Source organism: Hyperolius riggenbachi, chromosome 10, assembly GCF_040937935.1.
Source record: "Hyperolius riggenbachi isolate aHypRig1 chromosome 10, aHypRig1.pri, whole genome shotgun sequence".
NCBI lineage: Eukaryota > Metazoa > Chordata > Amphibia > Anura > Hyperoliidae > Hyperolius > Hyperolius riggenbachi.
In genome coordinates, this window is record NC_090655.1 from 243,031,099 (window position 1) to 243,050,276 (window position 19,178).

A 19,178-nucleotide genomic window follows, 5' to 3' on the forward strand; every position below is an offset into this window, starting at 1 on the left:
GTGGTTCGGGTATTTATTTACCCGAACCACGTGACAGTTCGGCCAATCAGAGCGCGTTCGGGTCCGAACCACGTGACCCGTTCGGCCAATCACAGCGCTAGCAGAACGTTCGGGGAACGTTCGGCCATGCGCTCTTAGTTCGGCCATGTGGCCGAACGAACATCACCCGAACAGGGTGATGTTCTGCAGAACCCGAACAGTGGCGAACACTGTTCGCCCAACACTAGTCCTCATCCTCTGATTGGCTTAAAATTACCGATTATCGGTGTAGCGGAAATTTCCACGATTTCCATATTCTGCACACTAATTTCTGCATACCGCATTACGATGCAAAAATGTGATTTCCGATCGGAAATGCAGAATTTTCCGTTCCGCGGAATCGGAATGAGCCTCCCTAAACGTGGCACAGGAAGTGGAGATTAGGTGAGCGTTTACCAACTCATAGTGCCCGCGCTGAGGAATCTGCATGGAGGGAGGGAGGAGAGGAATCTGGCCGCCCAGTGGCAAGCTGGATTAAAAGCGCCTGCGGGCCGAATACAGCCCATGGAACGTAGCCTCCCAGCGCTGATCTAGAGCCTTCTCTCTGCATAGGTAAGCATGTAACTTTTATTTATTTTTTTGTGTTCAAAAAAACATGGCAAAAGACTCTAATATTGCCATTTTCAAATCTCTATTGTTTTTTCTTGTGCTTCTTATTACTCCTACCTACCATGCAAGTACAGTCCAGTCTGGAAGCTGCCGGTCTGATAGCTGGGCAAAGCAGAAGGGAACACAGTGACAGCACTATATACTGCAACCAAAGCTGCAATTCCCCTCTTCACCACAAGATGGTGACCTTGCTTGTAGCTGACAAATAGCAAGCTGCAGAAGAGGCGGTAGGAAAATGTGGATACTATTACTACAGACGGGAACTTCCTATTTAGAGGTGAAGTGGGAGGAAATAGAGAGGATATTCCTAGGAGTGGCAGCACGGGAGGTAAGAAGCATTACATTGATATATATTTTAGAGAGAAGCCTCTGGCTAGTCCTGAGGATCCCTGCATCACCCTAACCTCCTGCTCACACTCACCTTCGAATATGAGCGCAATAGTGCTGAGCCTAAACTGACCATGATTATAGAGCAGTGCTGTCCAACTTCGTTAGCATGGAGGGCCGTTTTTTTACAGGCCACATGGTAGAGCCCCCCACCCCGGGGGGAATAGCAGCAGTTTCCCCACAAAATGCACTCAGGTTGGCTGCAGATGTCCCCTAAAAATGCACGCAGGTTGGCTGCAGATGTCCCCACAAAATGCACGCAGGTTGGCTGCAAATGTCCCCACAAAATGCACGCAGGTTGGCTGCAAATGTCCCCACAAAATGCACGCAGGTTGGCTGCAGATGTCCCCACAAAATGCACGCAGGTTGGCTGCAGATGTCCCCACAAAATGCACGCAGGTTGGCTGCAGATGTCCCCACAAAATGCACGCAGGTTGGCTGCAGATGTCCCCACAAAATGCACGCAGGTTGGCTGCAGATGTCCCCACAAAATGCACGCAGGTTGGCTGAAGATGTCCCCACAAAACGCACGCAGGTTGGCTGCAGATGTCCCCACAAAAGACACGCAGGTTGGCTGCAGATGTCCCCACAAAATGCACGCAGGTTGGCTGCAGATGTCCCCACAAAATGCACGCAGGTTGGCTGCAGATGTCCCCACAAAATGCACGCAGGTTGGCTGCAGATGTCCCCACAAAATGCACGCAGGTTGGCTGCAGATGTCCCCACAAAATGCACGCAGGTTGGCTGCAGATGTCCCCACAAAATGCACGCAGGTTGGCTGCAGATGTCCCCACAAAATGCACGCAGGTTGGCTGCAGAATGTCCCCACAAAATGCACGCAGGTTGGCTGCAGAATGTCCCCACAAAATGCACGCAGGTTGGCTGCAGATGTCCCCACAAAATGCACTCAGGTTGGCTGCAGATGTCCCCACAAAATGCACTCAGGTTGGCTGCAGATGTCCCCACAAAATGCACTCAGGTTGGCTGCAGATGTCCCCACAAAATGCACTCAGGTTGGCTGCAGATGTCCCCACAAAATGCACTCAGGTTGGCTGCAGATGTCCCCACAAAATGCACTCAGGTTGGCTGCAGATGTCCCCACAAAATGCACGCAGGTTGGCTGCAGATGTCCCCACAAAATGCACGCAGGTTGGCTGCAGATGTCCCCACAAAATGCATGCCGGTTGGCTGCAGATGTCCCCACAAAATGCACGCCGGTTGGCTGCAGATGTCCCCACAAAATGCACGCCGGTTGGCTGCAGATGTCCCCACAAAATGGCTGCAGGTTGGCTGCAGATGTCCTCACAAAATGCACTCAGGTTGGCTGCAGATGTCCCCACAAAATGCACTCAGGTTGGCTGCAGATGTCTTCACAAAATGCACTCAGGTTGGCTGCAGATGTCCCCACAAAATGCACTCAGGTTGGCTGCAGATGTCCCCACAAAATGCACGCAGGTTGGCTGCAGATGTCCCCACAAAATGCACGCAGGTTGGCTGCAGATGTCCCCACAAAATGCACGCAGGTTGGCTGCAGATGTCCCCACAAAATGCACTCAGGTTGACTGCAGATGTCCCCACAAAATGCACTCAGGTTGGCTGCAGATGTCCCCACAAAATGCACTCAGGTTGGCTGCAGATGTCCCCACAAAACGCACGCAAGTTGGCTGCAGAGGTCCCCACAAAACGCACGCAGGTTGGCTGCAGATGTCCCCACAAAATGCACGCAGGTTGGCTGCAGATGTCCCCACAAAATGCACTCAGGTTGACTGCAGATGTCCCCACAAAATGCACGCAGGTTGGCTGCAGAGGTCCCCACAAAACGCACGCAAGTTGGCTGCAGAGGTCCCCACAAAACGCACGCAGGTTGGCTGCAGAGGTCCCCACAAAACGCACGCAGGTTGGCTGCAGATGTCCCCACAAAACGCACGCAGGTTGGCTGCAGATGTCCCCACAAAATGCACGCAGGTTGGCTGCAGATGTCCCCACAAAACGCCGTCAGATTGGCGGTTATAATGTAATATTTCCAGCTCCGCTCCCCTCCCCTCCCCTCGTTCCCCCTTGCTGCCGCCGCCTCACCTCTCAGATCGGACCGGGCAGGAGATAGCAACCAGCCACACCAGCGCACGGCAGCCGCGCGGTGAATTTAAATGCAGGAAGTGACATCACCGGTCACATCCAGCATTTAAAGTCCCCCGTGCGGCTGCTGTGCGTCGGTGTGGCTGGTTCCTTCCTATGTACTGCCCGCCGCCGATCTGAGAGGTGGTAGCAGCAAGGGGGAACGAGGGGAGCGGAGTGGGATGTTATTACATTATAGCCGAGGTATGGGGGAAACGTAAAAAAAAAAGTCCCCTCAGCGCTGGGGACTCGTGGGCTAACACTGGCACAGCAGGGGGCCGCAGCTGAAGGCTTGGCGGGCCAGATGCGGCCCGCGGGCCACCAGTTGGACAGCACTGATATAGAGGGACACAGGAAAAGCAATACGCTGTTGCTGTGCCCCCCTTACGTGGTCAATGTAATGATTGGCTGCTCCCATGTCACCTGTTGTGTTCCCCTTAGTGGTCAGTGTAATAATTGGCTATTCCTGTGTCCCCTACATGACTAGTATAATGATTAGTTGTTCTTGTGTCCCCCTATGTGATCAGTGTACTCAGGCTGAGCCACTTGTGCACAGCTTTTTCCTCCATATTCTGGCCTACCTCGCTAGTACCAAGAGGGGAGCACAGCCGTGAACAAGAAGAGGGACTCGGCAAGTAGTGGCATGGGCGAGGAGATAAGTATCTAAGTTTTTTGGAGTTTTTTTGTTTATATATCCCCCCCCCCCCCAAGGGAAGTTCACAAATAGTGCAGACTGTTGGGGGTGGGGGGCATATACTCACCTTCGGAGGGCTATATCCCAGCCTTCTGATTGTATGGACACCACCATTTTCTTCTGCCAGACCTACAGGTGCTGCAGTTACAAGCTCCCATCTGTGCCACAGGAGGCTGACTGATCGCTGCCAAGTCACAGGAGACTAAGTGACAACTGTCATATCACAGGAGGCGAAATAACCACTGCTGTGCCACAAAAGGATGAGAGTCCCCTACCATTTTACAGAGGGCTGACTGACCACTCCCACATCACAGGCAGTCATGTGACCTCTGCCATGTCTGCCACAGAAGAGCCGTGAGAAAACGCAATTGCTTTTCTGCACCGATTGACGTTACTAACCCAGATCAAAATTTTATGTTTAGGGATAGCAGACTGCCAAGCCTGGGGTCTCCGCCCTTTCATAGCTGCTGCAGAGCTTCTATTCATGAGATACATTTGCTCTCTGATAAGCCAGGGTTTGAATTCAATTACCTGGTTCAAAGAAACTTATCTGGTTCAGTACAATTTGGCCTAAACTACTTGAGAATGCAGGAAGCTAACAGCAGGGGCCTATTGAGAATTTGGTCTCTGGTAGACACACAGCGGAGCTGTGCAACCAGCCTTAGGAATACATGGAGTATATGATTTTAGCTTGTTTAAGGAATACCGTTTATATGAGAGGTATGAAAATTATATCATTCTGCTGGTCTGGGTCTAGTGAAATTTTTAATATTAAATTGGTGGCACGGACATCCCCAGAACCCGAGGTATTCAGCTTCTTCGTGCCAGAACATGCGACACCAACCAAGTTTGATGTCATATGAACTGTCATATTCTGAGGATTCTGAATCTGTGACTGTTATGTGTGTGCGGGAAGCTGAGATATGAAAAATGCCATATTTGGTGGACACAAATGTCCCACCCAGAAGGTTAATCGCACCCTGTCCAGCCCCTGGGCTGAACCTGAGACCCCACCCAAAAATGTGGGTCATTCAAACGAACTCGACACAGGCTCCTCCCCAGTCCTCCATATTCCATCGTTACGAAAACCTGCTGCTGGCCTGAGGACTGAGCTAGCGGCCATTTTGTCTGGACTATGATCCGGAAACAAAGGAACTTAACGTGCTCTCCCAAAAGGACATTTTCACCTGAACGTAAGAATTCGCTTACCTCTTGTTTTCTTTTTATACTGCGCTACTATTGTCTCTATAATTGTTGATTTTAATGGTTTTCTGTGTATATTAATTATTTATATTGCATTAATAATAAAAAAACTCAAGTCATTTATTTCTCAGCTAAACCTACTATTCAGCCACACAGAACGAATCCTAGCATTCTGAAGATTTGCTTCTGAGAAGTGTTGTTATTACCCAGAATAGGGTGGGTTTTAACCGTTATATTCGCAGGTATTAGTATAAGTCAGATTGGACTTCTCTTCCCATTGAAACAGAGATGGTGGCAGCCAAGTATTTTGTGTTTTATAGTTCGCACACCTCCTCCTAGTCTGTCTGCTGCCAAAATTCCAGCAGTTTCAGCTCATCGATTGCGTCCATGAGATTGGATGGTCTGTGTGCTGAAACAGATCGGAAGGCATTGTGCGGACCGGCCACTAGGAGGCGTGTGACAATGTCCACATCAGGTGCAGCGACCACTGCTGTAGGACATGGATATTGCCTTCTGTAGCATCACTGAGGAGGAGTAAAGGAAAACTATCAAAGTAATCAACATTATTGCCTAACAATATTTATAAAAGACACTGCTGGTAATTACTTGTGCCATTTTTTCTTATTTACCTGAAAGATGCCGTCCCCTGAACATACTGACGGCGTCAGACTGTGGAATAGTCCATCTCCACAGGTGACGCCATTCTGGGAATAAGGGGTGGAATAGCCTGTTGGTAGCCTCCCCCACACTACAGCATGTTTGCCTGACAGCTGCAACAGGATAGTATACAGCACCCGGGAGGGAAGGTCACTGTCTGCAGCTGATCAGGAGAGGAGAAAAAGTGCTTGTGTAGAATTCAAAAGTGACTCTAAATACTACTTACATATGTGTAGCTCTATACTAAAAATCAGCTTATTCTGTAATTTTATGTCATTTTTGGGGTTTAGGTAGAATATGATTATGTCAAGGTTACAGACCAAGAAAAGAAGAAGCATATGTGAGGAGTGATCAGCAGACTGGTGGATCGTGACATGTTGGGGACAATTAAAGAGGAACAAGAAAAGACATGTGTGAGGAGTGATCAGCAGACTATGGAGGAGGGTGTCATGATGAGGACAATTAAAGAGGAAGAACAAGAGACCTATGTGAGGGGTGATCAGCAGTCTATGGAGAAGGGTGACATGATGAGGACAATTAAAGAGGAAGAAGATACCTATGTGAGGGGTGATCAGCAGTCTATGGAGAAGGGTGACATGATGAGGACAATTAAAGAGGAAGAAGAGACCTATGTGAGGGGTGATCAGCAGTCTATGGAGAAATGTGGCATGATGAGGACAATTAAAGAGGAAGAAGAAGAGACATATGTGAGGAGTGATCAGCAGTCTATGAAGGAGGGTGACATGATGAGGTCAAGTAAAGAGGAAGAAGAGACATACGTGAAGAGTGATGATCTGTGTACAGAGGCAGGTGAATTGAATGTTCTCCTTAAAAAGGAAGAAGAGATGTATGTGAGGATTGATCAGCAGCTTATGGAGAAGGGAAACCTGATGAGGACAACTGAAGATGAAGGATGTTCTTCAGATGAATACACAGGTAAGGTCAGCCTCCTTTCCTCAATATGGTATTAGGCTAATAAATGAGGTGAAGAAACTGCACACCAAATGAAAGGTCCATTTCTTTAACTCAGTGTGATGTTTACCAAGTGCCTCTTGTAATGGAATTGTCATGTTAAAGAGACACTGATAAAAATACATGATATAATGAATTGGTTGTGTACTATGAATAATTACTAGAAGATTAGCAGCAAAGAAAATATTCCCATATTTTTATTTTCAGGTATATAGTGTTTTTTCTAACATTGCATTATTCTATAATATGTGCAGATTACACAACACTCAGCATTCAAAATGAGTCTTTCAGAGCAGTCTGTGAAGTAATGACCTCTCCTCTAGCAGAGAAAAAGTAAACAGTTCAATTACAGTTGAGATAATAAAAGTCAGATAACAGCCCTCTCCACGACTAAGTTAGTCGGAGAGCTTAATAGCTTTTTTGCATAGAGATAACAACTGGAGTTTCTCAACTCTTCCTGTACTGGAAACAATTAGACTGATGTATCTGATCTTAATGTTTTATTTCTTAGCTGTACTACACATACAAATCATAATATCATCCTTTTTTTTTTCGCTTCAGTGTCTCTTTAAGAACTCCTTGATGCATATACAGTGTCTGCATTTGAAATGTTATATCATGGTTTTTTAAACATTCTTGTGAGTGTTAATAAACTCACACTGGTAATGCATGGGTTACTGGAGCACGAGTACCGCTGGATACTCTACTAACGTATCTTGCCGTACTTACGCAAGTAAGTAATGGTAATATTGCAGTGCGCTGTGCGTGCATGGTAATATTAACGCTGTTTTATGAGCAAGCAAATTTTGTTTGTTGAAATGAGACAAGTGTAAAGTCTGGCAACCTATTCACCCACAAATCCGTTCCAATGCCCCAATCTATCACTGCCGTTTTTGCCTTGTGTCCCGGGTCCCCACTTGAACGGGAGGTGAGAGACAACACATACCCAATTTCGTTTACATCCAGGTCTTTAGGGTGCAAGGTAGTGGAGCTGAATGCAGGGCGGATAAAATAGATCGCCAAGACCAAACAGAGGTACAGTAATACTTTAGGCAAGTCCAGGAACAATCCGAGGTCATACACAAATATCGGAGAGTCGCAGTACGGAAGGATAAGGCAGAAGCAGGATCAAAGGGTATCCAAGGTCAGTCCAGGCAGCAAACAAGAGAAACAGGCAGTAGGTCGGTCCAGCCAGCAAACAGGGATAGTCAAATAATCAGGCAGAGGTCAAAATCCAAAGATCAAACAGTATAGCAAAGGTTCCAGGAAGGATCACACACTCAGCAGCTAGACTAGCTAAAGCTATCACGGGCAACTTGCACAGTTGACACAGCAGGTATATTTATCAGGCATCCTCCAATCTGTGGCCGTCCACACATGCACAGCACCAATCAGTAGCAGTAACAACAGACCTGCCTAAAGGTGGGTACACACATCAGATAAAAAGATCACAGACCAATTTTACCCCCTTCCATGTAGTATGAGAGCCATACCTTCACAGTCTATTCTAGGGAGCTGAACTCCAAATCAGATAAAAATCTTTGCAAGATGCTGCACACAAAGATGCTGTACACATTCAACAGATCAGTATCTGCAAAAGATCAGTTCCTGCAAAAGATCCGTTCCTGCAAAATGCATTGATAGTCTATGATATCTGCAGATCTCATACACACCTTGTTTAACGGACAATTATCTGCAGATCAGACAATTATCTGTCGATCTGAAGATCCATCCTGGTGGATCTGATCTGCAGATGATTGTCCGTTAAACAATGTGTGTACGAGATCTGCAGATATCATAGACTATGAATACATTTTGCAGGAACGGATCTTTTGCAGGAACTGATCTTTTGCAGATACTGATCTGTTGAATGTGTACAGCATCTTTGTGTCCAGCATCTTCCAAAGGTTTTTATCTGATTGGGAGTTCAGCTCAATAGAATAGACTGTGTAGAGTATGGCTCTCATACTACATGGAAGGGGGTAAAATTGGTCTGTGATCTTTCATTTTCCAAAGACTTTTATCTGACGTGTGTACCCACCTTAAAGGTCCGTACACACGCCGTACTGGAGGCAACGACGGGTCCGTCGTCACCTCCCGCTGGGTGGGCGTTCCAACGACAGTCCGGCGTGTGTACGCACTGTTGGCGGACTGATACGGCTGTTTCTGAAGCAGCCGTATCAGTCCGCCGACAGTGCGTACACACGCCGGACTGTCGTTGGAACGCCCACCCAGCGGGAGGTGACGACGGACCCGTCGTTGCCTCCAGTCCGGCGTGTGTGCGGACCTTAAGTATCAGCTGATTAAATGTGTCAACTGACACTACACATCGGCGCCTGAGAGCAAAGGATGGGTGCGTAGACACATGCGCCCATCTCCTAGCAACACAGGATGGACGCTTTTCCAGCCACGTCCATCCCTTACAAGAAACAGGATGCATGCGCCCGCCCTCGTTGCTATGGACACAGGGGTCGCGGTACACATGTGAGAGCTGTGCTAACCTGGAGGAGCCAGGACGCAGAGATCTGCTGGTGGGGACAGATGCATCGCTGGAGGTAAGATTATTACAACAAAGGGAACACTTAATCTCGCCAAAGGACCGGCACCACTCGATGTATTTAGAAGCTCTTTATAAATTTATTGGCATCAATATGATAGCAACGACAGACGCTGTTTCGGCCCCCATGGGCCTTTATCAAGTTGCACAGGATCATCGGATCCTGTGGATGATCCTGTGCAACTTGATAAAGGCCCATGGGGGCCGAAACAGCGTCTGTCGTTGCTATCATATTGATGCCAATAAATTTTATATAAAAAAATTTATAAAGAGCTTCTAAATACATCGAGTGGTGCCGGTCCTTTGGCGAGATTCTATGTTGTGACCCCTTGGTACTGGGGTGAGGACCTAGGCACACTTTCCTGCACTAAAGCCACTGTGAGTGCTCCTGGGCACTTGGAAGAAACAAGGGAACACTTGTCACATTTAACGGCTTACTTTTTTTGCTTGAGTGGTCCTTTAATTATAAATATAGCTACCCTGGAAACCTTGCCCAGGGAATAATTGCCTGCAATGCAGACACAGGTTTCACCCTACCAAAACAATCCCAGATTCCAAGGCTGTTGTTTTTGTGACCCGATAAAGATGAAATCCCCTTCTTTTCCACCACACTACAATAGTCCCACTAATTAATTAGAATTGTAGAGTCCCCAACCAAGGGTCCCCTAAACCATTATCCTTGGGGTTTTCAAGTTGCCTTACAGCGACCCTGAACTGGTACCGAGACCCTGAACTGGTACCGAGACCCTGAACTGGTACCGAGACCCTGAACCGGTACAGAGACCCTGAACCATGGCCAGATTTCAGGCAAGGCCGCATAGTCCATGGCCTAGGGCACCAGGAAGCAAGGGGCAGGCAGCGGGCAGGCACACTAATGCAGTTTAACTGCCAGACATGTAAATTGCAGCAGTCAAAAACCCAGTCCGTGGCTGCCTTGCTTCCTAAGGGGCGAGCAGTGGAGCACTGGTCTTGTGCTCCACCCATTCAGTGTTGTGCTCCTCCCAGGGGCGAAGTTGTTGACAGTGGGCCTTGGGCAGTAAAATGTCCAAATCCGGCCCTGCCCTGAACTGAAAAGCCCAGAAAAGAAGCAGGTCCAAGATCAATGGTGCAACTATAACCCCCATTGTGGGGAACAGGAGGGGGCGATGAGGACTCTCCTCCCCCCATGTGAATAGCAGAGGGGTGTATTGGAGCACAGTTACCTCCTCCAGCGCTGGGTCTTCTCATCTCATCATCACTGCAGACGGCCAGTGTGCAGTAGTGTTTCTCTGTGTTACATCACTTGCACAGGGAGCCTTATATATGAACACTGCTGCACACTGTGGTTGCAGCAACGAGGAGCAGAGGACATTTCGCTGGAGTAGGTATTTGTGTTCTGCTGTGCCGCTCTGCTATTCAGGGAGAGAAGTGAGCCCCCTTAGTCCTTAGACTAAAGTTTATATTGCCCATGTTGTTATAGTGCAGGGGTCTCAAACTCAATTTACCTGGGGGGCCGCAGGAGGCAAAGTCAGGATGAGGCTGGGCCGCATAAAGAATTTCACAATCGCGGCGCATCGCTGCCTCTGCCCGCCCCTCTCACTCTTCCTTCACAGAGAGGGGCAGGGAGAGGCGGCGATCTGTGCGGCGATTGACGTCAGGGGGGGCAGAGCTGAAGCTGAAAGCTCTGCCCCTTCCAGGAAATGCCGACAAATTGCCCCCCGGGCGATTTGGGGGCTCTGCAGCCTTCGTTTAGTGGCTGGGATGTGGCGGATTACTTGGGAGCACTGAAGCGAACTAGAAGGAAGCTTTTGCCGGCGAGGGCCACAAAATATTGTATCGAGGGCCGCAAATGGCCCGCGGGCCGCGAGTTTGAGACCCCTATTATAGTGGGATACGTGAGATACGTTATTCTGCCAACAGTTGTTATGTGGAGAAGTGGGGAGGGTATTACATGGGGGCCCTGTGTCATTTTTGCAGGGGAGCCCCATGGTTTATAGTTATGCCCTTGTACAAGACATAGGTCTAACCAATCACAGGGCAGATGAGAAGAACCCTGGCCCAATCCAGTTGGTAAAGCACCAAAAGTTAAAGAGGCAGTTTAACTCAGGATTGAACTTCATCCCAGTTAGTAGCTGATAACCCCCCCCCCCCCCTTTTCCCATGAGAAATCTTTACCTTTTCTCAAATTGAGGGTCTGTGTGACTTATATTGTGGTGAAACCCCTCCCACAGTGTGATGTCAGTTTGCTGCTTGTTAACCTCATTGCATTGTGGGAAATGATGTCTGTTTCCAAGCAAGGAATATCTCTCTCTGCAGAATGTTTGTTACTGACAGCTGTACGCACAGAGATCACCTGACAAGACTAAAGCTGGGACCACCTGTGATAAATTCCAGAATGTAAATCAGGGCAAGGAAAGATTTTACAGCGGGAAAACACTGAGTAAATCATTTATAAGTGAATATTGTAAAATCTAAGCATTTTTTTCTTTAAGTTATTTTCACTACAGTTCTTCTTTAAGGGGAAGTTCAGCCTAAACAAACATACTGTCATCAAGTTACATTAGTTATGTTAATTAGAATAGATAGGTAATATAATCTCTTACCCACCCTGTTTTAAAGGAACAGGCAAATGTTTGTGATTCATGGGGGCTGCCATCTTTGTCATGGGGGCAGCCATCTTTTTGGTGGAAAGGAGGTGACAGGGAGCAGGAGACACAGTTCCAACTGTCCTGTGTCCTGATCACCCCTCCCAGCTGCACACGCTAGGCTTCAAATGTCAAATTCAAAATGTAAAAAAAAAAATAGCACCAAAACAGCTGAACGAGAACAACAAAATCAGAAATCCCATCATGCTTTGCACAGCATCAGGGGAAAAAAGCCCGGGCAGTTTTCTTCTGTGCAGCTAAAAATGAGGCTTGTATAAGAGAAAAAAAGTTCTGATGCTGTGAAACTGTTAAAGAACCACCAGGCCTTTTCAGTGCTGCTGAGTCAGTTTTTAGTCCGGAGGTTCACTTTAAAGGGCAATGCATTCCAAGAGTCAGCAATCTCTCCTCCTTGTGTCAGAATGATAGGCGAAAATATTGAAGCCAGTAAATACACCATGTAGTTCTCATTTTGACCAGAGGAGGCAGAATTGTTAACCTATGAAACATGTTGGTGAAGCTGGATTGAATCCGTTTCATAGTGAATGTTCTCATGAAAAAAGAAATCCACTTTTTCAGGTGTGCATGGCTTGGGGTGTGGCAAGAACTGGTAGGTGGGGCATAAGGAACTCCAGTGAAAGTAATGTAGTTAAAAAGTGCTTCATTTTTTCAATAATTATGTATAAATGATTTAGTCAGTGTTTGCCCATTGTAAAATATTTCCTCTCCCTGGTTTCCATTCTGACATTTATCAAATGGTGACATTTTTACTGCTGGCAGGTGATGTCAGTGGAAGTAGCTGCTGCTTTCTTTCTTTGGCAGTTGGAAGCAGCTGTAAACAGCTATTTCCCACACTGCAACGAGGTTCACAGGCAGGAAACTGCCAGGACCATGGTCCTCACAGTTTCCTGTGGGAGGGGTTTCACCACAATATCAGCCATACAGAGGCCCCTGATGATCTGTTTGTGAAAAGGAATAGATTTCTTATGTAAAAGGGGGTTTCAGCTACTGATTGGGATGAAGTTCAATTCTTGGTCACGGTTTCTCTTTAAAATGACAGCTGTTTTGTGCCTAATTTAGCCCTGGAAACTGTTAGCTACTAGGCCACCATACGTGACCTCAGACTGCAGCACATGAAACAGTAACATGTGTGTTACATTCTCTCCAGCAGGAGGACACAATATCGGGGAGACCTCGGAGGGATGTCTTATGTCACATCCCGGTGACACTGCAGAAGATAACGGTGTCACACAATGTTCTCCAGGGGAAAACCCGAATACTGGAAACGCCCATCACAGAGGTTATGGGGCAGATAAAGGAGCGGCTCCCTCTAATGGTGAGGAGACTTATGGGAAATCACAAGCTGCCACCTCAGATATCCATCCTTCATATTACAGAGCCAGTACAGCAACAGATCCATATAATCTGGAGAAATCTTCTTGTGATACATCAGATAGCACCACACATGGAGACAATCAGAGATTTCCATGTCCTGAATGCAGCAAATGCTGTAAATCTGAGGCAGCTCTTGCTGTGCACCAGAGGAGGCACTCACTAAAGCCTCAACTGTCATGTTCAGAGTGTGGGAAACGTTTTAGATGTAAGTCAGAACTTGTTATACACAAGAGAGTTCACACCGGTGAGAGGCCCTTCGAGTGTTCTGAGTGTGGCAAATCATTCACTGCAAAGTCTAAACTCATTGTCCACCAGAGAGTCCACAGTGGCGAGAGGTCCCATCCTTGCTATAAGTGTGACAAATCCTTCAAAACAAGCACAGAACTTATCAGTCACCAGCGAGTTCACACCAGTGAGAGGGCATTCTTTTGTCCCAGATGCAATAAATACTTTTCACAAAAAGAAATCCTTGTAAGCAGCTCAATGGTGAGAAGTCAATGTCCTGTCCAGAGTGTGGGAAGTGGCTCTGTAAAAATGGAAACCTTTTTCTACAAGAAAGAACTGCCACTGTGCAGCATCTGTTTCTTTGTTCTTTGCTGACAAAGGAAACCTTTTTCTACATCAGAAAATTCACACGGGAGAGCGGCCTTTCCTTTGTACTGACTGTGGAAAACATTTTAAACTAAAATATCACCTTTTTGCGCATCAGAAAATGCATGCAGACGTGCGTCCTTTCCCCTGTACAGAGTGTGGGAAATGTTTCAGTCAGCTGTCAGATCTTCGGACTCACGGGAGAAGTCACACAGGCGAGCGTCCATTTCCCTGTTCAGAGTGCTGTAAATGTTTCAAACACAAAAGATACCTTCTTGTACATCAGAGAAGCCACTCAGGAGAGCAGCCTTTACCCTGTTCAGAGTGTGGGAAATGTTTCAATCAAAAATCAGACCTTCATAGACACCAGAAAATTCACACGGGTGAGCGACCTTTTTCCTGTTCAGAATGTGGGCAATGCTTCAGTCAGAAAGGAAACTTGCGTGTACACAGAGAGAGTTCACACAAGATAGCATCCTTTTCTGAGTAGGTCGGGTTCAAATATTATAATTATAATCAACAATTAAATCTGTTTGGATGCTAGAAAACTCACTCAGCTTCGTTTTTGTTGTCCAGACTGAGAAATGTTTCTTTGAAAAAAATAGTCAGCCAGCTGAGTTGGTCCAGTGGTACGGCGTCTGTCTGTAAAGCATGAGGTCATGAGTTCAACTCCTGGGTCAAGAAAAAAAAGAAAGTCCTGCAATGCATGATAAGTCACAAGAGAGGCAGAAGGCACCCTCTTTCCTCTTTTGACTTTAGGAAATATTTCACAGAGAAAAAAGGCCTTCAACACAAACAACATGTTCAACATTTGCACCACTTGTTTATGTATTTATGAATTGGCATTGTGTGTGTGAAGCGATCATTTCTCCTTGTAAACTTTTTTTTATTTTATCTTGTGTGTTCCCTTATGTATTCTGCTTACAGATTGTAGTAAAAAAAATATGTATTTGTTTATTTGTAAGTCCAGGCTGCAGAATTCTACTCACCTAGACTTCCTCTACACTAACATAGGGCTTGATTCACAAAAGAGCACTGCTGCAGAAGCGCAATTTAAACACTCTATACACGCTACGCGTAGTCATGCAGCGCAGCGTGCCTTCCTTAGTTACACGCGTTGCTTACATAGCAATGCGCGCTTCTTTAACTGCTGCCTGTTGCGAAGTATCGGGACCGCGATACTACACTAGCGCGGCTGCTACTATGTTAATTAACATAGCTACTATCATAGTAACTAAGATAGTTAATATGATAGTAACTATGTTAATTAACATAGTAGTGGCTGCACTAGTGAAGTACACGGTCGCAATAGTTCACAACAGTGGCTGACATTTAATGGAGCATGTGTTGCTATGTAAGCAGCACACGTAACTAAGGAAGGCACGCTGTGCTGCATGACTACGCGTAGCGTGTATAGCGTTCCAAGGTTCTTTTTAACTTGCGCTTCTGCAGCAGTGCTCTTTTGTGAATTGAGCCCATAGTCCTCTTTATACTGAAACCTTATCTGTGGTCACAGAAGCCTCGTACACACATCAGGCCTGTCACCAGGCAGGGATTGGGACTTGCTCCAGAGACAGATAGGGCACTAGCTTTTAGGCTAGCAACGTTTTCTGTTGTTATGGAGGGGGGGGGGGGGGGGGCTGACCAAGCATCCGGGGTGATTAAGAGAACAATGGCTGAGGCACTACGGGAGATTAGGGGCTGCTATACACACACTAGATTCCCGGCACAGACCGCACCCAACCATCTGCGCCAGGTGTGAATGGAAGGGTCCATTATTATTATTAAGGGTCCAGTATTTTGAATTGTTTACTATCTTCCTTTTATACCGTTCAGATACAGTCACTGTTATCAATAAAAATAAATTCACCTTCCTCAGCTTTTTTTTCCTGTTTTATGTCATTAAGATGAAGGGAGATTGGGAGAGGTGCAGGTATAAGATCTATAGTTACTGTGTGTCCTGTGTCCCCCAGCTGGTCCCTCTTCCCTTCCGTCCCCCTTTCACCCTAATATGTGGCCACATACCTCCCCCCCACCACCACCACCACCCTAGATATTGCTATAAACACCATCCCATTTTGCAGCAATTTTACTGCCTAGAACCAAAAATAAAAAAAAAATCCATAAGTAGCAAAGTGCATTTTGGAGAACCAATCAGAGTGTAAATCACAATCACTAATCACTAAGCGCAATAGAAGCATCACACCAGACGAGGTCTCCTTTTGCAGAAAGGTTTATCATCCAAAAGCATAATAGGCAGTGGGGAGTAAAGCAACCCCTGCAAGTATTGAAAGCAGCACACCGAGTCAGCCAAAGAGGTACAGCAATACAGTATTTGTATGACTGTGGAGCTGCATCCCGGGTGCAGCAGATCCCCACCAGCTGTCGGAAACTTCCTTCGGTGTGCCTGCTTTTAAAACTTGCACAACATTGTTTTTGATGGACTTTCAAATAAATGGTTTTACACTATACAAGCACTTTTATCCGAGGGTGTCCTTTCAATTCGAGGAGTAATCAGTGTGAGGAGAACCCAGGTAGATTGAAAGGAGAGGGCTTGGCTCGCTACGGTTGGAGGTCATCAAGAGTGTCTTGCATGCGTGAATGGGCTCTTGAGTACTTGGATCTGGTGAGTTTCCCCCAATTGGGGGGGGGGGGAGGGGGTAGGGGTTTCTTTACTTCCCAATGCCAATTATGCTTTCAGGAGATAAACTTTTCTGCAAAAGGAGGCCACATATGGGGTTGATTCACAATGCCGTGCTAATGCATAGGGCTTGATTCAGTAAACGGTGCTAACCCAGTTAGCACGCCTAAAGACTTTGGGCGTGATAACTAGGGTGCTAACTGGGTTAGTACCGTTTACTAAATTTACATCGCGCGCAAAGTCCCACACTGAAAACTTTGTGTGCGCGAAATGTCGCATCGCGGTGCGACAAACGATGTGTTGATGCGCCTATAAGATCGAATTGGGTGCGACTTTAACGTCACATGGTGCGACATTAAGGTCTCACCCAATGCGACCTTATAGGCGCATCGGGTGCGCTGTTTTCGCGGTGCGCGTGCAAAGTTTTGCGCGTGGAACTGTGCGCGCGATGTAAATTTAGTAATGGGTGCTAACCCAGTTAGCACCCTAGTTATGCCTAAAGTCTTTAGATGTGAATTTATCATGCCTAAACTAACTTTAGGTGTGATATAGGGCTTTTCACAGGCATGCTAACACTTAGCACGGTTTACTGAATCGAGCCCATAGCACTCTCTTTGCGCGAGTAAACCTTTGCGCACATCACATTGCGCGTTATATGCATAGCACGGTCGTGCTGTGCATTAGCACGGCATTGTAAATCAACCTCCTGGTGTGATGCGTCTATTGATGTGAGCCTTCACTGGAGGAAGGAGCTTACACACTACATATACTGTATATACTGTATCTCTCAAGCCAAGAGACTTTTGTCTATGTTCATTTCTCATAGCTACTAATATCCTGAGCGCAGACTGCAGGCCTTGTGCCAATCACTGCAATCCTATATAATGTAAAGCACCCAGAAGCTTATCTGCGATCGGAGCAACCGGAACCAGAGAGTGTTGTGCTTACTGACTACTACACTGCCTATACATGGTTTTCTTGGTTGTGGGAGGGGTTTGTTTCTCACAGACAGCCGGATCATCCACAAGACAACCTAGGCAGTTGCCTAGGGCCTGGAGAGAGTCTAGGGCTTGGTAAATGCTCGCCCCCTCAATCTTATTATAAAGCCAGGTCATCTTCAGTGGTTGGCAAAAACTGCTATCTTGCCTAATCTTATCCTTTGCTGCTCACAGGCTAGGCATTTATAATGGTGTGAGCGCAGAAAAATTATCCCTATTGCACTAATCACAATTGCTTTACAAATCGCTAGCACTAAAATATAATTGCTTCTAAAAGTGCTGGAAATCGCTGTACAAAACAATGAGCAGAGAATCTGTTACTTCTCCTGTGCTCTGGAGCTGTTTCCTTGAGGCTGGTTTCACACTTGCGCATTGATCCCTCTGCGGGGAGCGTGCCGTGAGATCAACACACCACATGAAATGACACTTCATATGACTCTGCGTCACAGTGCGCTGACTAGGTCACATGCATATGTCCTGATGGCCATCGGTCCACGCGTGCGCAACGCACTACGTTCCAATGTCTACGCTTAGTGCATTGCCATAGACTTGCATTACTGCATAATCCGTGTGGTAAGACAAATAGCACGCCTTATCAAAGTTAACACGCCTTTTCAGAGTAACATGACAAACTTATGCCTGCTAATTACATAGCTACATATGGCAATGACGAGAGCTCCACTCGTCCTGCCCTGAGCCCCTGCGGGTTCTTAGCGCTTGCTGTGCTACTCTGATAAGACGTGTTAACTTTGATAAGGCATGCTAACTTTGATAAGGCATGCTATTTGTCTTAGTGAATCAAGCCCTAAGAATGAAAGTCTTCATAGACTTTCATTTGCTTAGCGGTCTGTTGCAGTAAAATTGCTTAGCGCAACTTTACCGCAATACATTAGTGTGAAAGGGGGTTTGAAGCATACATAAATATTATATGTTAATATATTTAAAGAGGGACTTTAACCAAGGATTGGACTTCATCACAATCAGTAGCTGATACCCTCTTTTCCATGAGAAATCTTCACCTTTTCTCAAATAGTTCATCAGGGGTCTGTATGGCTGATATTGTGATGAAACCCCTCCCACAGTGTGATGTCATGACCATGGTCTTGACAGTGTGCTGTCTGTGAACCTCATTGCATTGTGGCAAATAACGCCTTTTTCCATCTGCCAAGCAAGCAATACCTCCCTCTGGGCATAGAACTCTCCCGTACTAGTACCGAGCACTCTCTGTGCGTCACGCACATGCGCAGCCGTACTACTACGGGTCACAGCGACCCGGAAGTAGTACAGTCAGAGGTGTTCACCAGCAAACGGTTCGGGAACCGTTTGCAGACATCTCTAAATTTCAGAATGTAAATCAGGAAGTGAAAAGATTTTACAATGGGCAAACACTGAATAAACAATCTATAAATAAATAGTGTAAACAAGAAGCAAATGTATGCATTATGTTCATTTTACTACAGTTCCTCTTGAAATAACATGCTTGATTTCATATTGACCTATTTTAACTGTGTACTTTTCTTCCTGGTCCAATTTATCCCACTGCGTAAACTAAGCATGTGTCCCCTACATCAATATATCATACAGGGATATAAACCCAGACAGCTGGCTAAACATAATAGGAACATATAGCATAGCACAGTGTAATGAAGATAGTAACTAGTGAAGTGACATTCATTCCCTGCAGGATTCTCAGGTAGTA

At 46.4% G+C, this 19,178-nt stretch overlaps 1 protein-coding gene across 3 annotated transcripts; it reads left to right on the forward strand.

Moving 5' to 3' along the window:
- The first annotated feature begins 908 nt into the window (after positions 1-908).
- Positions 909-15,030, forward strand: LOC137536511 (zinc finger protein with KRAB and SCAN domains 1-like). Of its 3 annotated transcripts, XR_011024572.1 has the most exons (4): positions 909-976; positions 5,995-6,640; positions 13,023-14,326; positions 14,417-15,030. XR_011024572.1 is itself a non-coding variant. In XM_068258724.1 (3 exons), exons 2-3 carry the CDS (start codon positions 6,079-6,081, stop codon positions 13,847-13,849), a joined length of 1,389 nt encoding a protein of 462 aa, XP_068114825.1. In that variant the 5' UTR covers positions 909-976; positions 5,995-6,078; the 3' UTR covers positions 13,850-15,030. The 3 variants fall into 3 exon arrangements, 2 of the variants coding, with proteins under 2 accessions (XP_068114825.1, XP_068114826.1); XM_068258724.1 differs by having other exon boundaries at positions 13,023-15,030; XM_068258725.1 differs by having other exon boundaries at positions 13,026-15,030.
- Positions 15,031-19,178: the final 4,148 nt, after the last annotated feature.